The sequence below is a fragment of the Perca flavescens genome, chromosome 10 (assembly GCF_004354835.1).
Source record: "Perca flavescens isolate YP-PL-M2 chromosome 10, PFLA_1.0, whole genome shotgun sequence".
NCBI classification, from domain to species: Eukaryota; Metazoa; Chordata; class Actinopteri; order Perciformes; family Percidae; genus Perca; species Perca flavescens.
In genome coordinates, this window is record NC_041340.1 from 12,808,443 (window position 1) to 12,830,691 (window position 22,249).

Consider the following 22,249-nt stretch of genomic DNA (forward strand, 5'->3'; position numbering starts at 1 on the left):
TAAGATGTAGTGTTACAGTTGAAGATTTTAGTGGCATGATGAATGGGCTTTGAATTGACTTGCAACTCAGATTCAGTGTTTCTACTTTGCTAGACAATTTCGATGAAGAGGTGAAGTAGTACGTCTGCTCCCTCTTTACGATGATAAAAGCACTGTTTTTAACAAGAGCCGCGAAAAAAAAAGAAATGCTTTTAATCCGCAAACACCCTGACAAAGATGAAGTCGTCCTCGCCAGCTTTTGAGCGTTTCAAAGTCGTCCTATCAAGGTGGGAAATCTAAAGCTGAGTTTCTGGGGAACAAAAACACTGGAGGGAGAGGACTCTGATTTGGCTTCAGTTCTCCTATGTTCCCTGGGCTGATGGATGAAGGGAGAAACTCATCTCATGACTAATTATTTATCTTCCCTCCAGAAATGTTGTGTCTGGGGGTTGGCAATAACACAACCCTCTGCACTGACCAAGTAGTAAACAAACTAGAATGATGGAGGTGAGCGGGTCTCCTCTTTCTCCCTCACAACACTGTAGAGCATGGCTGTCATACACACAGCCCACAGACAAAATCTGGCAGCTTATATTTCTCCCTTCGATGTTTGTGTGTGTTTCTTCAGCTAGATTACCAGTGATGTTATTACGACTATGAATTTTAATGTGAGATCCATTGCTTTTGGATTCAAACACACAATTGTTGCCTATTAGGGCTGTCACTCAAAAAATGATGTTCATCTACGTGGTGGAAATGCTTCCACACATGGCAGCGCTATTGCTAGGGCTGGGCAATATATCAATATTATATCTATATTGATATATGAGGCTGGATATCGTCTTACATTTTGGATATCATGATATCGTAATTTGACATGTGTTGTCTTTTCCTGGGTTTAAAGGCTGCATAACTGTTCTAGCTGTTCTATTATTTTCCTTTATCTACGTAGTCATTATATACAGTACATATTTCCGATGATTATTTAGCAAAACTCTCATTGTGTAAATATTTTGCTAAATATTGCTGACCCTACAATATCGACGCAATATCAACATCAAGGTATTTGGTCAAAAATATTGTGATATTTGATTTTCTTCATTTAACTATTGCCAATAGCTAGGATATTAACCAGAACAACAAATAAACAAATGTATACATTTATGCGGGGGCCAGTCAAGTTGTTTCACAACAAACAAACCTATTTCTTTATGGACCTTACCTAGTACCCAGGCGTGTTGTCATGTTGAAACAGGAAAGGGTTTGTCCAATACTGTTGCCACAAAGTCAATGCACCATTTGTTATCTATTAAACCATTAGTCAAATGAAAAAAATGATATATGCTATTTTGATTGTAAGAAACCTTTATGTGCTTTTCCTTGACTTACACTTTAGTAAATTGAATACCTTGAGTTTTGGACTAGAATACCGTAATAAAACTTGCCATGTGTACATTTTAAGAATTATTGAATGCTGTAATCATTCCTCCTGTCACACTGGCCATGTAGCGATACCTTTGCTGCACAACTACACTGTAAAAAATGGGAGATAAGAGTCTTTTTTTCGTGCAAAAAATGTAATCTGAATTTTGGCAAAAACTAATACAAAGTTTTAGCAGCCCGAGTCTGCCAAATTGAGCGGAACTCGTACCAAACTTACAGACATCTTAGGACAAAAGTCTGTCTTTGTGATTCCACTGCCAGTGTTGCCTAGCTAAGCTTTGGCAGAGGGATGTGTCGCATGCAAATTTGTTGCCCCGTAACAAAAGACTGTGTTGGCTATAAACCAACACATGATGTAGTGACCAACTTGAAATTTGACTGACTGCTGAGGTCTTATATTGGCTTCAACAGAACTTCTGATTGGACTTTTGCATAGGACCAAGTTTTTGTTACAGTGTAGTCGCTCTGCAAAGAAATCAATAACTCTTTTAATGAACATACAACATTGCTGATATTATTCTCATTTTCAGGTTCATAATTGTATTTAGAGGTTGTACCAGAATAGGTTTATGTGGCTTCATTTAAAAAAAACACCATATTTTGTTGTACTGCACATTGCTGCAGCTCCTCTTTTCACCCTGTGTGTTGAGCTCTCTGTTTTAGCTACAGAGTGAGGCATCACACTTCTGTTCCATCTTTGTTGGGAGTCACACATGTGCAGTACCTAGGTAAGCACTGCTAGCTAGTCAGTTGCAGAGTATGAGGGCGTACCACGCTAGCAGCTAGGTGAGCATTATAACGTGTGTTACAAAGTGACGCACGTTCGTCACAGAAGTAAAGGCTGGACTACAATAGAGCTGTTTGGAGCAGTTGGTGAACAGAGTTTTCTGTTGGAGATGGTAAGTCCCTTTGGGGTGGACTTTGGGCTTTTTCACTTTGTAAACTTATAACGTGTACAAAAAAGATATATAATACAATAAAGGAAAGGGAAAAAGCATAATATGAGCACTTTAAAATCCATTTAAGATTTTCCTTAAAGGTTCCATGTGGAGTTTTGGACCTATGGAGCTGTTTTTCTACAAGTGGGTCTTTGTTTTGTTTATCTCATGTGCTAATGCAAGCATGCGCACGTGGGTGAGTTGATACCGAGTCCTACTTATGGATTCACACAATTCCAATGATTAACGGGTGGCTGTAACACACTAAGATATGGAGTAATGCACGAGCAAAGGCAGGGGAAGAAGAAGTTTGCTAGCAAGTAAACATGAATGTTAACAATGTTGGATTTAAAATCCAATTGTAAATGTTAGATTAGGATGGAAATGAACTACAAATGTTTGATGGACCTCAAGGATACATGGTTATGGTGAGTAACAATGAATGTGAACAGAATTTTAACAGGGCAGCTTTAATCGAGATGAGAACCTCAGCAGGTAGACAAGGTGTACACACATACTTTTAGCCCAACAGCTTATAATAATAATAGTTATAATAATAATAATAATAATGTTATTTTGTCAATGATGGTGATGTTATCCAATGACACAGTTTAGCCTGTAGTCCACCACCAGAACAGGCTTTACTGTAGACTAACACTCAGTTTAAAACTGAGCATACACCTAGCGGGAGGCATTCAATTTTAATAGAGGAAGGTCTGTGTCTCTGGCATTTTGAGCTCCTCTAATCTCTTATTCATGTATTCAAGGTGAGAGAAGCAAGCTACAAGTGGGAGCCGACAGGCCAGAGAACAGAGATGAAGAGAGGGAGAAAGCTCTGGTTGAATGAAGGAAGGAGTGAGAAGAAGTAAAATCATGGGAGGAGAAAAGCCCCGACTCCCTCTCAACTTTCCATGAACCAGTGGATCATGCGGAGGAGAAGAAAAGCTCGGGTCCTGGAGTTCCACACAGTCCAGGATCAAAGGGAATCCCCATCCGATCCAAATGTCGTTTGAATTTTTTATGGCAGACAAGACATTGAGGTCAGGCTTGGATAAGATGTGGCTCAAGAGAGCTCTGATCAGCGGTGGCCTGTCATTTTCAGATCAGTCACATTGGGGAACTTTTTCCTGAGCACATAAACTGTATATATATATATATATACTTAATTCAAAAATACTTAGCAAATATCTATCAATCTATATATCTATATCTATATCTATATATATATATATATATATATATATATATATATATACATACATACATATACATATATATACATATATATAAATAAATAAATATCTAAGTGTCGTATTATTGGATTTTCAAAGTCTGTCTTGATACTGCCAGTCACTGAATTCATTCACGCCTGGCGTAGGCTGTACCAGCTATTCGCATTTCAACAGTAAAGACTCCAGCAAATACACAACATGTTTAATAATGGAGCACTAAAACACTGAGAAATGATGCGTACAGCATACGCCCACATACACATATTTAAACAGACACATAACCAGTGTAACTGACAGAGCAATCTGCATGAAGGCTAATTAATTTGTGTCACTGAAAGCTTAAGTACAATGTATCACTCATTTTTTTTTTTTTCCAACCATCAGCCCATTTTCACATGCTCACACCTGCATTCCTGCAAAGCTCAGTTTGTGGATAAACCCATATGCAGCAATAGAAATACATTCAATCATACATGAATGCTGCAAATGCACAGATACTATACGCAACCTACACCGATTATTTCAGCTGTGACAAAGCCCTTCAAGGAGGCAGCGAAGCCATTGTTTAAAGCCTTATTTCCTCAGAGAAGAATGTACAGGACGAGAGCATTTACAGTTCATAATGCAGATGCCTTCACCAAGCACTCTCATGTGGTGCAAATGCACACACATGCATACTCACAAACCAATTTAGAATTTAGCATGTTGTGCTTTCTCAGAGTTTTTATCTCATTTGTGCATAATACTGTACATGAAAGGGAGTTTTGAAGCACTAACTGTTAGGGTGAGTTGTGGACCCAAGAGCGAACACAGACGATGGATGGTTGTGAGTTAACAACAGTTCTTTAATGTAAGTTCAGCCGAACAGACATCTTGTAAATCCACGTAGGAGGATGGTGACCCAAATGGAGTGGAGGAGTGGAGATAGGCACGGCAGGCTCGAAAACACACAGGGCTGGTGGCGTGGCTGGAAGCGAAGAGTAGGTAGACCTACAGCGTCGCTTGACGGACTGAAACGAACTGGTGCTGGCTGCCTGGATCACAGCTGGAGCTTGATTAGTGAATTGCCTGTAGCTGCGCTGGAGAGCCAGGTGCCCTGATGGAAAGACCACGCCTACACACACTCACTCCACACACACGACCAAAAAAGGAAAACAGCAGCCTGAGTCACGGCCAGGCCGTGACACTAACATTGTAAATACATCAACAAGAAAGTAAGAAAGTTCATAGAATAATATGAATAATGCACACCTGAGAGAAACTACTGCTCATATAGCTGTATACAAGCCTTTGAAGTCAAGATTGGGGACACATTTTATATCTCTAACTAAGCTCTAATGGATCAAGAAGACAAAAAAGCTCTCGACCTGGGTGAGTAGTGAATTGCAGCCTGTAATGGGTTAACTTGTTCCAGTTAGATCAGGAAATGGGAGGAGACTGGCACTTACGTCACAGCTGAAAGAGAAACTAAAAGGAGGAAAAGGGCCGCATGTTTTTACTTTCCTTTACAGATCTAAAAAGATTTAGACCTACATACTCCAGGTAAAGTTGCAATTTGTCATGTTTGCAGTCTGGTCTTTAGTGTTAACTAGTTTATTTCAGTAATTTCAAACAGAGCAGTAGAAAAACAACCAATGCAGATCTATTAATGTCTAACTTTTTTCAATATTTCACCTTATATTTTCTAGACATGGCTTCTGCTGCTGCTAGTAGTCTACTTGCTGAGGACAATTTTCTTTGTTCCATCTGTCTGGATGTGTTCACTAAACCAGTGTCGATTCCCTGTGGGCACAACTTCTGTTTTGACTGCATCACAAACTACTGGGACACTAACGATACTGTAATGCAATGTCCACTGTGTAAAGAGAACTTCTACAGCAGGCCAATGCTTCGGGTTAACACTTTCATTGATGGGATGGCTGCAAAGGTTAAGAAATCGATTGAAGAAAGATCTTATAGTCCCCCTGAAAAAGTAGGAAATGGAAACGTGCTCTGTGATATGTGCAAAGGGGCAAAGCTCACAGCCCTCAAGTCCTGCTTAGTGTGTTTCATGTCTTTCTGTGACACACATCTGGAGCGTCATAGGACAATTCCAGCCATGAAAAAACACAAGCTAATCCAACCGGTTGAGAACCTAGAGAGCAGGATGTGCAAGGTGCACGACGAGCCTTTTGAGCTGTTTTGCAAGGTGGACGAAATGTTTGCATGTCAGTCCTGTAAAAACAGTGCCCATAAAACCCATAAGATGGTGAGTCTGGAGGAGGAGGCACAAATGAGAAAGACACAGCTGGGAATGGAGAAGAAAAGCACGGATCAGATGATCCAGGCGCGTCAGCAGAAAATTCACAAGATCCAAAACTCAGTGGAGGCTAGCAGGAATAATGCAGCAAAGGCGCTGTCATACAACATGAGTGTGATGACTTCTGTGGTGGACTACATCAAGAGAAGCCAAGCTGAGCTGACCGAGGTAATTGAGACGAAGCAGAAAAAAATTGAAACAGAAACAAAAGGCTTCATTAAAGAACTGGAGGGAGAAATTTTGCAAATAAAGCAAATAAACTCGCAGCTTAATCAAGTCTCACTTAGCGACGATGCCTTGACGTTCCTCGAGAATGTCCTGTCAATTACCATCATTTCGCCCCAGGTTAAGGACTGGTCTGATTTGACTCTTACCAATGATGAGTTTACAGTGCAAGGAGCCATGGCCATGCTGGAGACAACGGTGAGGAGAGAAGTACGGATGCTTTGTGATCCCGACTTGAAAGAAATGAAGCGACATGCTGTGGATGTGACACTGGATCCTGACACAGCAAACCCTCTTCTCAATATTTCTTCGGATGGGAAACAAGTCACGCATGGAGACAGAAAGAGGAATCTCCCAAACAAACCAGAGAGGTTTGAACATGTCCTTAATGTTCTTGCAAAGGAGGGTTTCTCCTTGGGAAAATTCTACTATGAGGTCCAGGTTAAAGACAAGACAAACTGGGATTTAGGAGTTGCAAACCAGTCCATCAACAGGAAGGGGGATATAAGATTAAGCCCCAAGAATGGCTACTGGACTATATGGCTGAGAAACGGAAGTGAGTTAACAGCTAATGCCGGCCCTGCCATTAATCTTAATGTGAGGGAGATGCCTCAAAAGGTTGGGGTGTTTGTTGATTACGAGGGGGGTCAAGTTTCCTTCTATGACGCGGACGCCAGGGCTTGCCTCTTCTCCTTCACCGGATGTCATTTCACTGAGAAGCTCTTTCCGTTCTTCAGCCCCTGTGCTAATGACGGTGACAAAAATTCAGCCCCCTTGATCATCACTCTTGTCAAATAAACCGGCTGAGCTCCTGTTCTGTTTTCTGGATTTGTGAAAGAAAAAAAAGAGACAGGGCGAGGGACTTGGAGAGAGATCACACAATAGCAGAGCGCTGAAATGTTTTTATCTGTGGAAATCCGGTGTGTCATTCGGTTTCCCCCATCCATCAATGCCAGAACTGTGTGTCGGCCTGTCACACAGACAGCTGTAGATCTCCAACTGAACACACACACACACACACACACACACACACACACACACACACACACACACACACACACACACACACACACGTTACAGAAAGAAATCTTTACGAGCTGGCCATTTATTTCGAGCTACTCTTGCCTGCCAACAGACCAAAGATGGGTGACATAGCATTTAAAAATATTTTATAGCACTTGTTTGTTTGTGCATCTTGAAGTGCCACATATCAGAACTGTTTATTGATGACACCTTTAGCAGGTTGAAATAACTATTACTGTCTTCACAAAATACTCTTTGACCTACATGGGATACAGGACAGCATGTCCCAAGGTGACCCTCACAACACAACCTGCAATAGAAAACAAATCAGCGCCCTGTTGTTAACAGCATACAGAAACTATTCAATTGTTATTATGTAGCTCTGGATGAGCATTATTTTCTTTCCACAAATGATGTTTTATTTACTTAAAGAGGATACTATTAGAATGGATCTGTCACAATACTGGAACCTGACTGGCACAAAATGCCATGTTCTCTAATTAAAATCAGCCAAACCAGCTTTCCAAGTTAAAATGCAGTGAATATGTCTGGTAAAGAGAGCAACTGTTCTAATTGAGCAGAGCCAATTAAACTCTAAAGTTGTGTGCATATTGTTTTTTTGGATACTGTTCTGCCAACAAGAATAGCATCATAAGTGTCAGCAAGTGATTATTTTAACCTTAACCATCATCTCTAACTATAGTGTTGCCAAATCATAAAACTGATTTAACATGACAAAGCTGTAAATAAAAGATAAAGATGTAATAGATTTTGAAAGTCACAAACTATTGACGTCCTGCTGATAGAGGGCACTGACAAACAAAGTATTGTGTTGCTTGTATATGCAAGACTAGTTGTTGTTGTTATTGTAAACTGGAATGATTTACTGGTTTCAAGTTTTTTTAAAACATCAGTGACCATTTATACACATGATGTACTGTAGAAACAAATGAACAATCTGTAATAATGCTAAAACAATTAGTCAATTAATTGATTAGAAAATGAATCGACAAAATTCTCCAATGTGAAGATTTGCTGCTGTTTTATCTTCACTGTAAATTAATTAAAAAAAAAAAGAAAATCTTTTTTAAGGATGTCCCTTTGAGGTCTGACAGATTGTGATGGTCATTCTGTTTCCTGACATTTCATTTGATCTTTTAAATGATGAGTTGTAAAAAAATAAAAATAAAAAACATTATTGATAATGGTCTGTGCATATGTGTGTTGGATATACTGAAAAGTATCGGATGTTCACTTTGTGATGTACTCTCCTTGATTTATCTTATCTGGACCACATACTTGATAAACACAACAATCCAAGAAATCCTGCCAGCAGATAAAGAAACCAAACGCTGTTTGGTTTACTTCAATTATTTCAATATGCAATCAAAGTGCATCTTTCACATTAAACACAAATTAGAGACAACATACATTTAGCAATTTTGTAGCCACCACTCTGAAAATAATCCATTACATTTCTCTCCCAGTGCGGTTTGAAAAATGATGGTAATTCTGCCTTTCACAAACAGGGGAATGAACTTTTAATGATTTGACACAGATAATTGCATGCCATGTTCAAGTGAAAACAGGTTATCTGCAAAATGGGAATAGAAACATGGTGGTGGTGCAGATGTTGCATAAATAGACAGCTTATGTTAATGTTATGCAAACACAGCTTTATTTTACTGCTAATGGTCAGGGGGTATTTAGATATTTCAGGGAAATAAAAGCAATACTGACATGTCAAAATGTTTCAAAAAATGTCACTTAAGTAAAAGTATTTTGAGGGTGTAGCTGGTGAAGGTGAAACTACTATTTATACTCTGTTTGGTGCTTTAACCTATAACAATGCATCAGGTTTTATTAAACCTGTTTTGTATGAAAAACCTGAATCTGTAAAGTAACCAGTATATGGAATAAATGCAGTGGAGTAAAAGAAAAAAAAGAGACTTTTCTGTTTATTTATTATTTATTTATTTTATTAAATTAAGTCATTATTTATTTCTTAAACTGCACTGTAACTTAGTCTATCTTAGCTCATCGTATTCTGTTTTAGCTTGCTTTTATTTTCTATTCTCTTTAAAGAATGTTTTAATTGATTTGAATTGCTTTATAATTTTTTATGTAAAGCACTTTTTATTTTATTACCTTGTAGCTGAAATGTGCGATAATACAGTTGCCTTGCCTTGTCTTAAATATAGTAGCTCTACTGCATTTCAAATGTGCTCCAGTTTAATACTGTCATGGAATCAGGCTCATTATAAAAGGGCCTTGTCAAGAAATTCACCATTCATCTAAGGTTTCTGTCAAGCAACATTTTCAAATTAAAAGCGCAGTCCTGGAGTGTGCACTGTACTGCTTCGAGTGCAATAACATATAGAATGCAATAGACAGCTGTTGATTTGTGAAGCTAACCAAGAGCACATCAGATTTTAAGTGCTATTGATCCACTCAACGAGTGAAGTCATGCTCCTCCAACACGCCAGCAGCTTTATAACTGCCCATTCTGCTCACTTGCTTTTGTTTAATCACAACAGATCTGCAAAGAGAGGACCATCGTGGACTGCTGTGAAATGTGGATACCAATAAAAACCAGTTGGTACAGGGGGCCTTGAGGCAGTCTTTGTTAAGCTTCTTTGTTTTTCTTTTTTTTTTTAAGAGACGCTGGTGAGGAGATGTGGAAGAGTGAATAATGTTGAGAGTTTAACTTCTATAAAAATGAACCCCAAAGAGCTGGCAACTGAAAGGATGATAATGTGTTTGAGTCACCAACCCATCGACGCAAAGATTTCTATAAAGCATGCGCTGTACCTACGTAAGTCACTTTCTAGCTATTTAATATTAATAATTCAAAAATATTTTCTTACTCTGATACTGTAAAATATAATAATTGGTGGGGCATGGTTGGGATTAATGTACACCTATAGAGCTTTGAAATGTATCTTCATTCAGCTGCATATGATGATTTGCAGTATTAGGTTAGATTGTTTCCAACCTTGAAGTTAAGCCCTGACATATGCAGAAGGGATAACTTGATACTAGCGTGGCTCTAGGAATATAAATGTCAGTCTGTCAGGCCACCACTTGGTCCAAACTGAATTATCTAAATAAGTATTGGATTGCTATGTACTTTGGTGCAGATATATACATGGTTCCTAGTGGGTAAATCCTAATGACTTTGGTGATCGTCTGACATTTCCTCTAGAGCTACCGTGAGGTTAGTCATTTGTGGTTTTAATAAAATGTTTTGACTACTATTGATTGGATATTTAAGTCAGGATGAATTGTATAACTACTTTAGCTCAAATGACAACTGAACACCCCCTGGTGTGGAGAATTCGGGGACCTGTCAGTCTAGAGAAGGTATGATAAACTAAATGTCTGTTTTAGTTTTTCTAACAGGATGTTTGGATGTTTGTCTCACTGTGTTAGATTATAAATACAGTCTGTGTGTGTGTGTGTGTGTGTGTGTGTGTGTGTGTGTGTGTGTGTGTGTGTGTGTGTGTGTGTGTGTGTGTGTGTGTGTGTGTGTGTGTGTGTCCAAAGGACCACAAGCCTTTGTCCTACAGTATGTGTATCTAATGAAGTGCCAAATGTAATGAGATAAATCTATCCATTAGGGTCCCTTAACGAGACTAAATCCACATGGCTGCTAATGAGTCGGTGCTCCATCAGTCGTCCTCAGAGGGCTGGAGGACCTGACTGAAGCTGAAGACGACATGGAGCCAGACAGACTTACACCCTCTAAGCAAGTAAATTCACAGCACCAGCTGTTGCAGACCTTCATCATTTAGCTACCAGTCCTTCAGGGAGTGACTTTAAGTAAGCAAGCGGCTACAACTGATAGACAGTGGAGTCATAGCCGACACAGGGAAACACTAATAATCTGTAATCATTGATCTGCCATTTCAGGGCCATAGTCATTAGCCTGACGCAACAATGCTGTAGAATTCAGTTGTTACCGGGCTATTATTAGCTTTCCAGCTACTGCTGTGTTCTCTACACAGGTTCTACATGCTGTGCAACAACATGTGGCTAATGTAACAGTATAGAGCTGAAACAATTACTCAAGAAACTGAAGTTATTCAAATAATAAAAATCCTCTATTCATATTCTTTGCTTCAAAGCTTTGTTTTATCTGAGGAAGTATTATATAGCAAACAAGGCTGAAAAAAAGGAAAAGCAGAATTAGGCAGTGAAAACACTAGCAACCATAGAACTTGTGGGAGCATTTCAATTTGAAAGCTGCAGTAGTGACCTGGTAGCAGCACGACAGCACTGGCAAGGCTCTAGTGCAGACCACAGGGTATAGGGATACTGCATGTTAAAAAGAGACAAGCCCTGATACACTGCCTACAAGGATCAACATCCACCAGTGCCACACCAGTTTTAGAGAAACCTCCCAGTGTAAGTGGTATCTGTAAGTGCAAGAAGGGAATCATGCTGTGTAAAAAAGGAAGAACTGCAACTGGCATGTGAATACATTAATATGCCACGGAACCAACCAATTCACCAATTTAACAGCACTTCAGCCACATTCTTGTAGGTTAGTGTTTTAGGATGGTGTTTAATTAAATTTAGAACTCTGCAATTATAAATAACACCAACTGAGATCTGGCCTACTTGATTTTTGTCATATTTATTCTTGCTTTAAAAAAAAAGACAAGAGTCTACAGTACAGCCATGGTAGCAACTCTGTGAGGCTGTTCTTAGGCACAGCTGTGCTTTGGGATGAATCCTAAATTGAGCTTACTAGTGATGAGAAGTGCGGTTCTTTTAAGTAACACTGTTTGTGTCGTTGACCCAGCTCTAGCGAACTGACTCATGAACGACTCTTTTAGTTCGCCTACATGGACACATTTGCATTTTTGACCTGATGGTGGTGCTAGATGAAAAGTTAAGGGGCCACTAAAGTCATTAGGATACATTGTCTGAGAACCATGAATGTCTCTATAAAAATTCATGGAAAATCCATACAACCATTTATGAGTAATTTCAGTCCGGACCAAAGAGGTGAACCAAATGACCAACTGATTTATAGACCAGCATTGCCATCTCTATAGACATGCCACTAGGGCTGGGCGATATGGAGAAAATCAAATATCACTATATTTTTGACCAAATACCTCAATATTGATACCGCAACGATATTGTAGTGTTGACTAATGGTGCTTTTACAAAATATTTACACAATGAGATTTTTGATAAATAATCATCAGTAATGTGGATATAATGACTAAGTGGGTAAAGGCAAATAATAGGACAGTTACAACAGGCTGGTAAGTTCAGAAAATGACACAACTTTACTGTAATGCAGCCTTTAAAACCAGGAAAAGACAACACTTATGCCATATTACGATATTACGATATCCAAAATCTAAGACGATATCTAGTCTCATATCACGATATCGATATAATATCGATATTTTGCCCAGCTCTACATGCCACTACTAGTTTAGCTAAAAATACTAATAACTGTTATTATTTGGCAGAATGGCAGAAATTAGCTATAATTGCAGCCTTATAACATCCATCCATTATTATGTAACCACGTATCCTTTACAGGGTTGCATGGGTTTGGAGCCAGTTGAGCTGACATTGGTCAAGAGTCACCAGTCAATCACAGGGCTGACACAAAGAGACCAACAGATAGACATTCACACCTGGCAATTTAAAGTCAAGACTTTCCTTAACCTGCATGTCTTTGGACAGTGCTTACCACTGCACTACCAGCCTTTTAATTGCAATCAAAATAGTATGTATTTTGCCATTAAATAGAATGTTAGATGTCTCAGAAATATTCAATTGTGAATCTAAGTCATCCAGCTGCTTTGCACCCAATGCAATTAATCAAGTAAACAGGCTTGAAGAGTACAGGATGATCACATAATGTATGAAATTCCAACATAAAATGAATGCACTACTCGGTATTTGCAGTAGGATGGTTGTTTGTTTTGGTTATCACCCTTATTTTCCATTTTTGGACGCACAGCATTTTTTGTTTATATCATACAATCCATTATAGGTCAACTAAATGTGCTTTACATTAAATGGACATGAAATCCATTTCTTTGACAATGTTGGAACTTTTTGTCCCTTAAGGTTTCCTGTTGGTTTTCCTCAAAGCTGTGAGTAAATACAGAGGAACTGCAGCAAGAGGTGTCATCATGATAGTAGTGCATGTATCCTGCTTTAATGGCACCTTTATTATAATAGTGTTCATAACTTGACTAACTGACAGAAAAAATAATGGATGAGTTATTTTGCTCTCTATCTCTACGATGGAAGGAAAAAAACTTGGTGGCTTTTCCAGTGACAGATCAGATTTGTGCTCCACAAGGGCTTTGATCTTCAGGCTTTCTGACAGGCTTTAATCTAAGCAGACCAGTCTCTCAAACACACAAGCATGCACGAACACACACGCAAAGGTTGCTTTTATAAATGTGCCTGCTGCACCTTTTCTTTAGTCATTTTCACTGGATTTCTTGCGGCAGGTGTACATCTACTCAATATTATTAATATTTCTGTAGGGACGGAATGTCCCTGCAGAAATATTAATTTTGAGTTTGGAAGGAGAGAATATTTTAAAAAACAAAGCGAAAATTATAAAAACTGAGGCTGAAGCTGAGTTTATTCATCTTAGGGCACCCTTGGTTGTATCATCAGAGTATGACAAAAAGCAAATAGCAGCACCTGGCTGGAAGAAAGAAGCCTTAAATCTGAGAAACAAGTGATTGAAGTTCCACACAAATAAGGCAAAGACAAAGACCTGCAGACCTGCCAGGCAAGATCGTAATTTTAAAGGTCACATATTATGCTTTTCCGTGTTTTCTGTCATATCTACAATGTTATAATGTTGGATTGTCATGTTAAACGTGGCCAAATAATGAGAGAAACATATTTTAGACAAATCCCTGTGAGCTAAAACGAAAAGATTTCCAACTATTCTAAACACTTGGTTTCATCATTTTTTTTCTACTCTCTGCTAAGTGTTACGCAACTCTAAACCAGCCTTCTATGATTGGTCATCTGCTCCAAGTAGGCAGGAATGTCCCATTGTCCCATGTAACTACATGGTAACGGGGGTAAACAATGTCACCTTGGCTGCCAGTGTTGTTAAATTCTCCCCAATTCCAGGTCACATTACTCTTGAAACATTTTCTGTTAGTAGCCTAGTATTTGGTTTAAAAGCCTTTAGTTGTGATTTTTGACTGTAGAAATTGCTGATATATACTATTAGTGTCAACTGCTAACTAAAGTAGCAAAATGGCTAATGGCAGTAAACAATGTCATCTTGGCTGCCAATGTTGTTAAATTCTCCCCAATTCCAGGTCGCATTACTGCTGAAACATGTCAGATTGGGTAGTGTGTGGTTCAGAAGCCTTTATCTGCAATTTTTGACAGTAGTGCTGCTTCGTTCCACTACAACCTCACGTTAGCATACTGCTAACTATTAAGTAGCTACATGCTAAACGCGACATAGCTGTAATCTTGGCCAATGCTGGTCATTTCTCCCGAAATTCCGGTTACTTTACTGCTCGGACATGTCCGGTTGTGTAATATTTGGTTTAGAAGCCTTTATTGGGAATTTTTCACAGTACAAAGTCCTGCTATATACTCCATTGCAGTAGCTCCAGCTTCAACTAGAAGCTCCGGAGTTTCCAAGAAGCGCGCTGGGCCAATCAGAGCAGACTGGGCTTTTCCGGGACGGAGGGATTAAAGAGACAGGCGCTCCTACAGAGCGTCTCATACAGAGGGTGAATACAGGTGCAGCAGCCATGGGCAGTATGAGAAAAACAAAGTGTTTTTTTTTAAACATTAAAGCATGTAAACTTGTTCTAGTACAAACACAAAATGCAAGTATAATCCTGAAAATGCTATATAATAGTTGCCCTTTAACAGTGATGTCAACATTTGAACATCCCTAAAGCAGGTTTCCTAAGTGGAGATTTACAGTGGAGCACACAAACTACTTAAAAACTACTTCATCAATTTTATTATGTAATCAACTGTGGAGGAACATGTAACTGTCTTGTTTTGCTTTGTGCTTTGTTGTACTATAATATACAACTCTAAGATGCAGGTGGATGCATGGTACACTCTGGACAGGTGTAGCAATATATTGTATATATTGTATTCATTAGCTCTTTATTATGATTATGGAGAAACAAGATATGTATTTGAATTGAAAAGCAATCTCAGCTGCCTAAAATAGCAAACCTTTGTTTTTCCCAGATTTAACGGGATGGCACTCGCAAGGTCAACACTGTTGTTGACTGGGGAGAAACATTATTTACCTTACATTATTGGTAACATTAGCCAGTCGTGAGACTGAAAGAAAAACGGGTCTTGTGAAGATTCTCCCCAGGTGAAGACTACCTTATCTCTGCCCCTGGGAATTAAATCTATAACAGCACAAAGCACACACAGATCTTTGAGGAAATTGCTGGCGACTGTCTTTGGCAAGAGAAAAATTAGCCATTTAGCCTGCTTGTGCGAGGTTCCACAGGCTGCGCTTAACTATGAGCACCACAAGTGAGTTAGCTGTCCACTGCAAGTACTGATATTAGTTTATGTGGAGGCCCTGTGTTTGTGATTGTAAATCCAGACCAATTAGTGTCACCCCGACAGATGAAAACATGGAGCAACACCTCTCTCTCTTAAGGGCCCTTTTCTTTCTACTCCTTAAAATGCAATTAATTAGAAAGCCCTTCTTTAATTAGATAACACACTGGCCCCGATTAAAATTAGGCTCTTTGGGTTAGCATTTGCACAAAGCACACACACACACACACACAGGCAGGGGCATCGCCACAGTATTTCGTATATAACAGGTCAGGCGGATGGGAAATCTCCGCCGTGCAGCTTCCTGTTTTTAGCCGTGTAACCTCCAAACAGGCCAGACAAGCAGAGCTGCGGGCTACAGCAAGCTAATCAAAAACTGCAAAGACCAAACAAGGCTACCTCTTTCAGACTGTCTCAAAATAACAGGATTATAGTTTATCTCTCACCAGCAGTTATTTGATGCCGGTAGCATTTAAATTACATTCCATCAGGAAGCATCCAACCAGACAAAGTGAGCCACTATAATTCCAGGTAGGGCATGTGTAGCACAATTGAAAAGCCGCAGATGACGGTTTCTTTCTTTGTTCTTTAGTGTCACGATGAACCTGTAGTGAGGTAATATTCTCAGTACCTGGAGGCAGACTGGATCTTTTCCTCTTCTTGCTGTTTTCAGTAGTGTTTTCCAGGGAAGGACACTCCGTTACCAGCGGCACATTAGAGCTACTGAAGTGGATAGGGTCGTTGCTGGCCGTGGGGTCAAAGGGCAGAGCGCTGAGCCCTAAAAGATGAGAACAAGAACCACATTAGATGAGCCGAAACAGCGGCATGTGATCAGCTGTGGTCACACACAGCAAAATGTATCTGAAAGACGTGTTAAAGAGGTATATATTTTATTTTCCTATAGTACAAAATAACCATTATTTTACCATATCTGCAGGGATTTTACAGAGCTGTCTGATCAATATTGTTCATTTTTCTCGAAACAGGCTGTATAACCTCGCAAACTAGATTGACTGCAATGGAGTGGTTGCTTTGTTACAAGACATCATTAACTGGAAACTGGAAAATGTCTTTCTTTTGAGAAAAATCTTTTTGAAGACTCTTCTGAGCCAAAAGACTTTCAGTATTGATAATGTTTGCAATGGTATGGTATGCTAGATGTCTACGTACAGTAACACGCATAACAAAACATTTTTCACGATGACTTTTGATCCCTATTATTTTTTATTTTAAAATTTAAAACAAAGACAGATAACGTCTGAAATAATGTGAATATATCTCATTGAAAGTCATTAGACAAAGTTGACATTTCCCTACAAGTAATGTCCAAAAAGGTTTCTTAAAAACATGATGGACAGCCAGTAGATGAGATATAATGAGCAACAAAGAAAAAAGAACAACTAGAAATCACCAAAGAAGCTCTGAATCCCTTTAATATACAGTATATATATCCTGAGATGCTGGAGTGAGTTTCTAGATCTTATTAATGTGGGCAGACTGTCCACACACACAGACACATACGTACACACACACACACACACACACACACACACACACAATATGACTCATCAAAATATAAAAGAGCCTGGGCTTTAATGCAAATCAACCAAATCTGCCTAATGGTTCCAAGCCGTATTCTGTTATATAAATATTTTAATTTTCACCTGCTTATTTTCTCATTATTCTGTTCCTTTAACGGACTCAATAGTCTGACACAAAATAGAGCAATAATTAAAGTTACATTCTTGGGAAAAAGTCACAACAATAATGATGTTATTTCCAAACCCTGAGGAATGACAATCAAATACAGTCTAAATCAGCTATTGTATGCTTGTTTTTACAATAATTCTGAGGGCTTGGAAGACACCAGCCCCATACTGAAATACATATCAACTCCTAATTCACATCTGTTTCTGCATGTCTGTTTTCCAATGGAATAGAATAGATCTATAGGATGATGAGTGAATCTTCTCTCAGGTCAGCTTTATTGAGACAAAATTTCAATTTTCAATTTCAGTTATCAAACTCAGATATTGTCCTGTTTATTTTAACCAAAGGCACATTTAGAGCTTTAACTGGTATCCAGCACCAAGTGTCATCTTTGCAATGGGAAACAACAGAGCCATATGGACACAAAATCCAAGAGTTTAAATGCTTCCTCGTTTATTTTGAACTGTGATGCACTACATATTTTCCTTGAAATCCAGATAACGATTCATCCTTAACTAATATTGCATGCATTTGCACCTGTATTCGTCCAATCGTGAAGAAAAATGCATACTGATGTCAAGTAAATCAGGCTCACACACAACATGTACCATGTTCTAACTTAGCTTTTGTTTGTTCTAAAGGCATCTTTTTTTTCTTTGTAGATGACATGTTTACTTGTGCTCTGCTCAGTACTCACCACTCCTCACTCCTTTTTCTTCTGTGTAAATACTGCACATCAGGATGCACAGAAGGGTGCCAGCAGATGCTGACATGAGATTGGCTTAATACATTTATAGATGCAACTCAGCCTCTATATCATTTTTGTATCTAATTCTACTTATAATTAAGTATCATATTGGACAAGACCAGGCCGATAATGTGTTTACAAGGGATTTTAATAGCTGCCTTTATTCAGCTGAGCTTCTCCCCCATTCACTATTAGACAAGGAAAGATGGAGCCTTTTGCTGCATGGTCTGTGTTTTTGTTTCACTGTATTTCTGCAGGCTTCTCCACTATCTCTATGCACATGTGGCATGTTTATATGTAAATCTATCTATCGTGCTATTTTAATGCTGACAGCCTTTCCAAATGCAGGAGAGGGTTAATGGTTTCGGAAAGAGTAGTAAAGCTTTCCTTTACACCTGGATAGCACAAATTGAAAATGACAATAAAAGCAAAATAAAAAAAACTCTGATATTAGAAGAATTATTCTATGTTTGTCTGCCTAAGCTAATGGCTAAAGGGATGTTTTTTTCAACTAGGGAGAACAAAAAGACACCACCTACAAAGTGTTATGAGATGTGTAGCACTGATGACACTTGCAAGTACCTGAGCACAGTCTCAGGACCCAACCACATGTTGGGTCCTATGTTCAACTTATTTTATGCAATTTAGTTGACTAAAGACACAAGCATAATAATAAATATAATAATAAAGAAACAGAGCAGAATGATCTGAAAAGGGGTATGGAACAGAATATACTTTTAGTGGGATGAATAGATAAGTAAACTCCAGGTGGAGTGGAGCAAGGTTCAATACTGGGCACTCAGCTCCTTCAGACCACTTTAAAAACAAAAAGCAGTTTCCTAATAGGCTAAATACAGAATCCTGAGATAAAAGAGTTCATGTCTGGGAGACAGTCCATGTTTTCTGCATGTATTGGTCAGATTTTGTAAAATTAAGTTATTTTAGAAGACATAATTTAATAATATACTCATAATATAATTGCATTTCATCAACAACTGTTAAGCTACATTAAAATGTGTTTTCTTCACCGTTTTATGTTACCTATAGATGATGTTGATTTGCTTTTTTTCTATACTAAAGTGATTTAAAAGGCAAACCCGAAGATACTCAGTTAACAATCATACAAGCAGCAAATCTTCACAACTGAGAAGCTGGAAGTAGGGAATGTTTGTCATTTTTGCTTGAAAAATGACTTTTACTGCACCGATTAAGCATTTCACTCCTGTAACATTGTCAAGCTCACATTGGACAGTTAAAAAAAGGAATGAAAATTGATGCAGCAGAACCACAGATATTATCTTTCTTATTGAATGCATTCTTCTTTGTTGTCAAATGCTGGCGCCTACATAACCCACAATGCAACTTGACCACTGACAGTTCAGTTGGAGATTTAGGTGTGTAATGCAAGTAGCCAATAATAATGTAGCCTCAAGCCCAAAGCAGAGATGAAGATCAGGCTACAGAGGTTTGGTAATCTAACTCCACACCCCCAGTTTATATTTTTCATTTTCAAGCTTGTAGTCTTCTCAAAAATGTTGCTAATAAATTTTTCTGTTGATAGACTTGACGTTTGACGTTTAATCATTTCAGCTGTAAAACTATCAAAATGATTTATGAAAAACTCACAAAAAGACATTTGAGTGAACTGAGGACATCCATGTGTGCTTCCCTTAATTATAGCCACGAAACAAAGCGATAAGAAGGTGCTCTCAGCAGGCAGAAACACGGGCACAATTTCATGCCAAAATGATTACCAGAATTGTAGCGTGCCAACCGATAAACACAATCGCAGCTGCGTCACTTGACTTCTCTTTTAGCGCATAAACACACCAATTATTAGAAAATGAACAAATCAAAGTAAAATGGAACACCTTCATCTTTGCAGGTATTTCCATTCTAACCATTGCCTAAGAGGTGCTTTAATCTAGAGTCTGTGGCACCAAAAACATGTTTACCTTCAGTCCCACCCTGTAAACACAGTTCTTCAAATTAACTCTGTTGCTTCCCTGTTTGGAAAACCTTCCTCTGACAGTACATGTGAATACTAATGCAAGTTTTCACAAATGCTTGAGTCTGCGCCTGTACTACTACCCAAAAAGTCCTCCACCTTTCTGCAGCACTGAGTAACGCAACTGCTTGGGGTTACATCAAACACATCTACGCACACACACCCTTCCACTGACTGCATCAGTATCTCTTTCCTGAGATCTCTCTCTCTCTCTCTCTCTCTCTCTCTCTCTCTGCATGACAGACCGAGTCAGCTCATCTTCTGTTGCTGAATTGATATTACTGCTGTCAGTCTACAAGCAGATCTTTGTCAACGTTTTATTCAAGACATTCAAACGCATAAAGAAAGGAAACATGGGGGGCAAAATATCAGAGTTTCTGAAATAAAGGAAGGAAGTACATACTGTGTATGTACACAGGGGTGCTGCTAGAAATTCTGGGCCTCAAAACATGTAGCAATGTGTTCCCCACTCTGATGTGTCTTACATCAAAAAGCAATCCCTTGCCACTCTAAACAACCACTGGAAAGATGTTGTTTTCCAGCTGTTCCTGGTATGTTCATTTTTTAGTGCATTGTGTGGATGTTTTAACTGATCTACAATCTGTATCTCTTCTCTCCATCTGTGTCCAGACAGATTGATAGGTGTATTTTTTTTTTTCCTTCAAAGGCCTTAACCTCAATTGCCTAGAATGGGTGGCAGCGTCACTAGAACTGGAGGTGGGCAGACGTATTCTGGAAGGCAGCACCAACAATCTAAAAGGGAGCAAGTTGAGGTTATGGTAGTGTATGGCCAGACCCAACAGATACATTTATGCAATAGTATTATCAGCAATTAGCAATGTCTAGAAGTGATGGTTCCATCCGAGTATTTTTATATCACATACAGTATGATGCATTAAAGTATGCTGCTGACTATTAATGAAAAGTAGTCTACGGACCCAAATTCCTCACTGTCCCATAAACATTTTGGAGTTCCTTGAGAGAGAATAGATTGTGTGTTGTAAATTGTAAAATAGCACATTTGATGAATAATTAATGAAGCAGATTAAAGACTCATTTGTTTTCTTTAATGTGCTCTCTGACATAGCTCTCATACATTTTACATTCAGAAAGCCTCCGCCTCTAATAATGGAAACATACCACACTCACATTTTATTGTTTGCCTGTCAAAAGTTTCCTTGCTCTAATCAAAATTTCTGTATGAATGTATCAAATGTGAAACTTTAATGTCATTTAATAGGGGTTGCGTGCAGTGCCAAACCCAAAGACATTTACTCAACTCTGCAGGTTTTCTGGCCTGCAACTTTACTCTTCTGGTTCACTCTCACTCAAAATGCAGATTCAACTAAACCACTTTGCACATCTGGACAATGAAATCCTCTCTTCGTTCTTCTCTGCAAATTGCTCCAACTCAGCGCCTTTTGTCTGCATGACAAGCCTCAGACAAGCATTTGCAGGATGTAGACACATTAAACTCAATACAGAGAGAGATGACCAGTAAAGAAAACCACTTGAACCACCAACCATTAAAAAAACCCATGTAATAGTAATGGATCTAAACTGCCTAATAGGTAAGAGAGATCCCTGGACAACACAGCATGTCTGCTGAATATGATACCCGCTTTTATCAGGAAGATGAGACAATGCCAGGCTTCAAGTACCAACACAACATTTCAAAAAAGTGTTTAAAACATACAGTATGGCCTACTCAAGCAGCCACACCTTGTCTTTATTTGTCAGTCGTTTAAGATGCAGGGATAAACAATGCTAAGAGTCTACAGCCATGCCAGCAGCTCTGTGAGAGTCATTTTACTCATTTTAGTCTTGGTTATAAACTAAAATATAGGGCAAATTATGAATTTGACCTGATGATGCCTGATGATTTTAGACCCCCTCAAAAACGACATGATACATCCCAAGGGGCTTATCCTAATAAACAAATTTGAACCATGCCACTATATGAAAAGTCAGTGAATCGCCAAGGTTATTACAATTCATTCTGATGGGGACATCAATGTCTGTACAAAATTTCATGGCAATCCATCTCATACTTGATGAGATATTTCAGTCTGGACCAAC

At 38.8% G+C, this 22,249-nt stretch overlaps 2 protein-coding genes across 3 annotated transcripts in view; one reads left to right on the forward strand and one right to left on the reverse strand.

Moving 5' to 3' along the window:
* The window catches only part of LOC114562295 (ecto-NOX disulfide-thiol exchanger 2-like), a 196,901-nt gene that overhangs the window by 126,695 nt on the left and 47,957 nt on the right, over positions 1–22,249 (reverse strand). For both annotated transcript variants that reach the window (XM_028588625.1, XM_028588624.1), the window contains one exon: positions 16,336–16,482. In XM_028588625.1, the coding sequence (XP_028444426.1) occupies positions 16,336–16,482 (147 nt within the window). The remainder of the gene's footprint in view (positions 1–16,335; positions 16,483–22,249) is intronic.
* On the forward strand, positions 4,959–8,313 carry LOC114562296 (E3 ubiquitin-protein ligase TRIM21-like). The gene is made up of 2 exons (XM_028588626.1): positions 4,959–5,134; positions 5,281–8,313. The coding sequence occupies exon 2, from the start codon at positions 5,283–5,285 to the stop codon at positions 6,912–6,914; it is 1,632 nt and encodes a 543-aa protein (XP_028444427.1). The 5' UTR covers positions 4,959–5,134; positions 5,281–5,282; the 3' UTR covers positions 6,915–8,313.

Excerpts from the sequence above, each read along its gene's own strand:
- LOC114562296 (XM_028588626.1), top strand. The coding sequence starts at position 5,283 with ATGGCTTCTGCTGCTGCTAGTAGTCTACTTGCTGAGGACAATTTTCTT.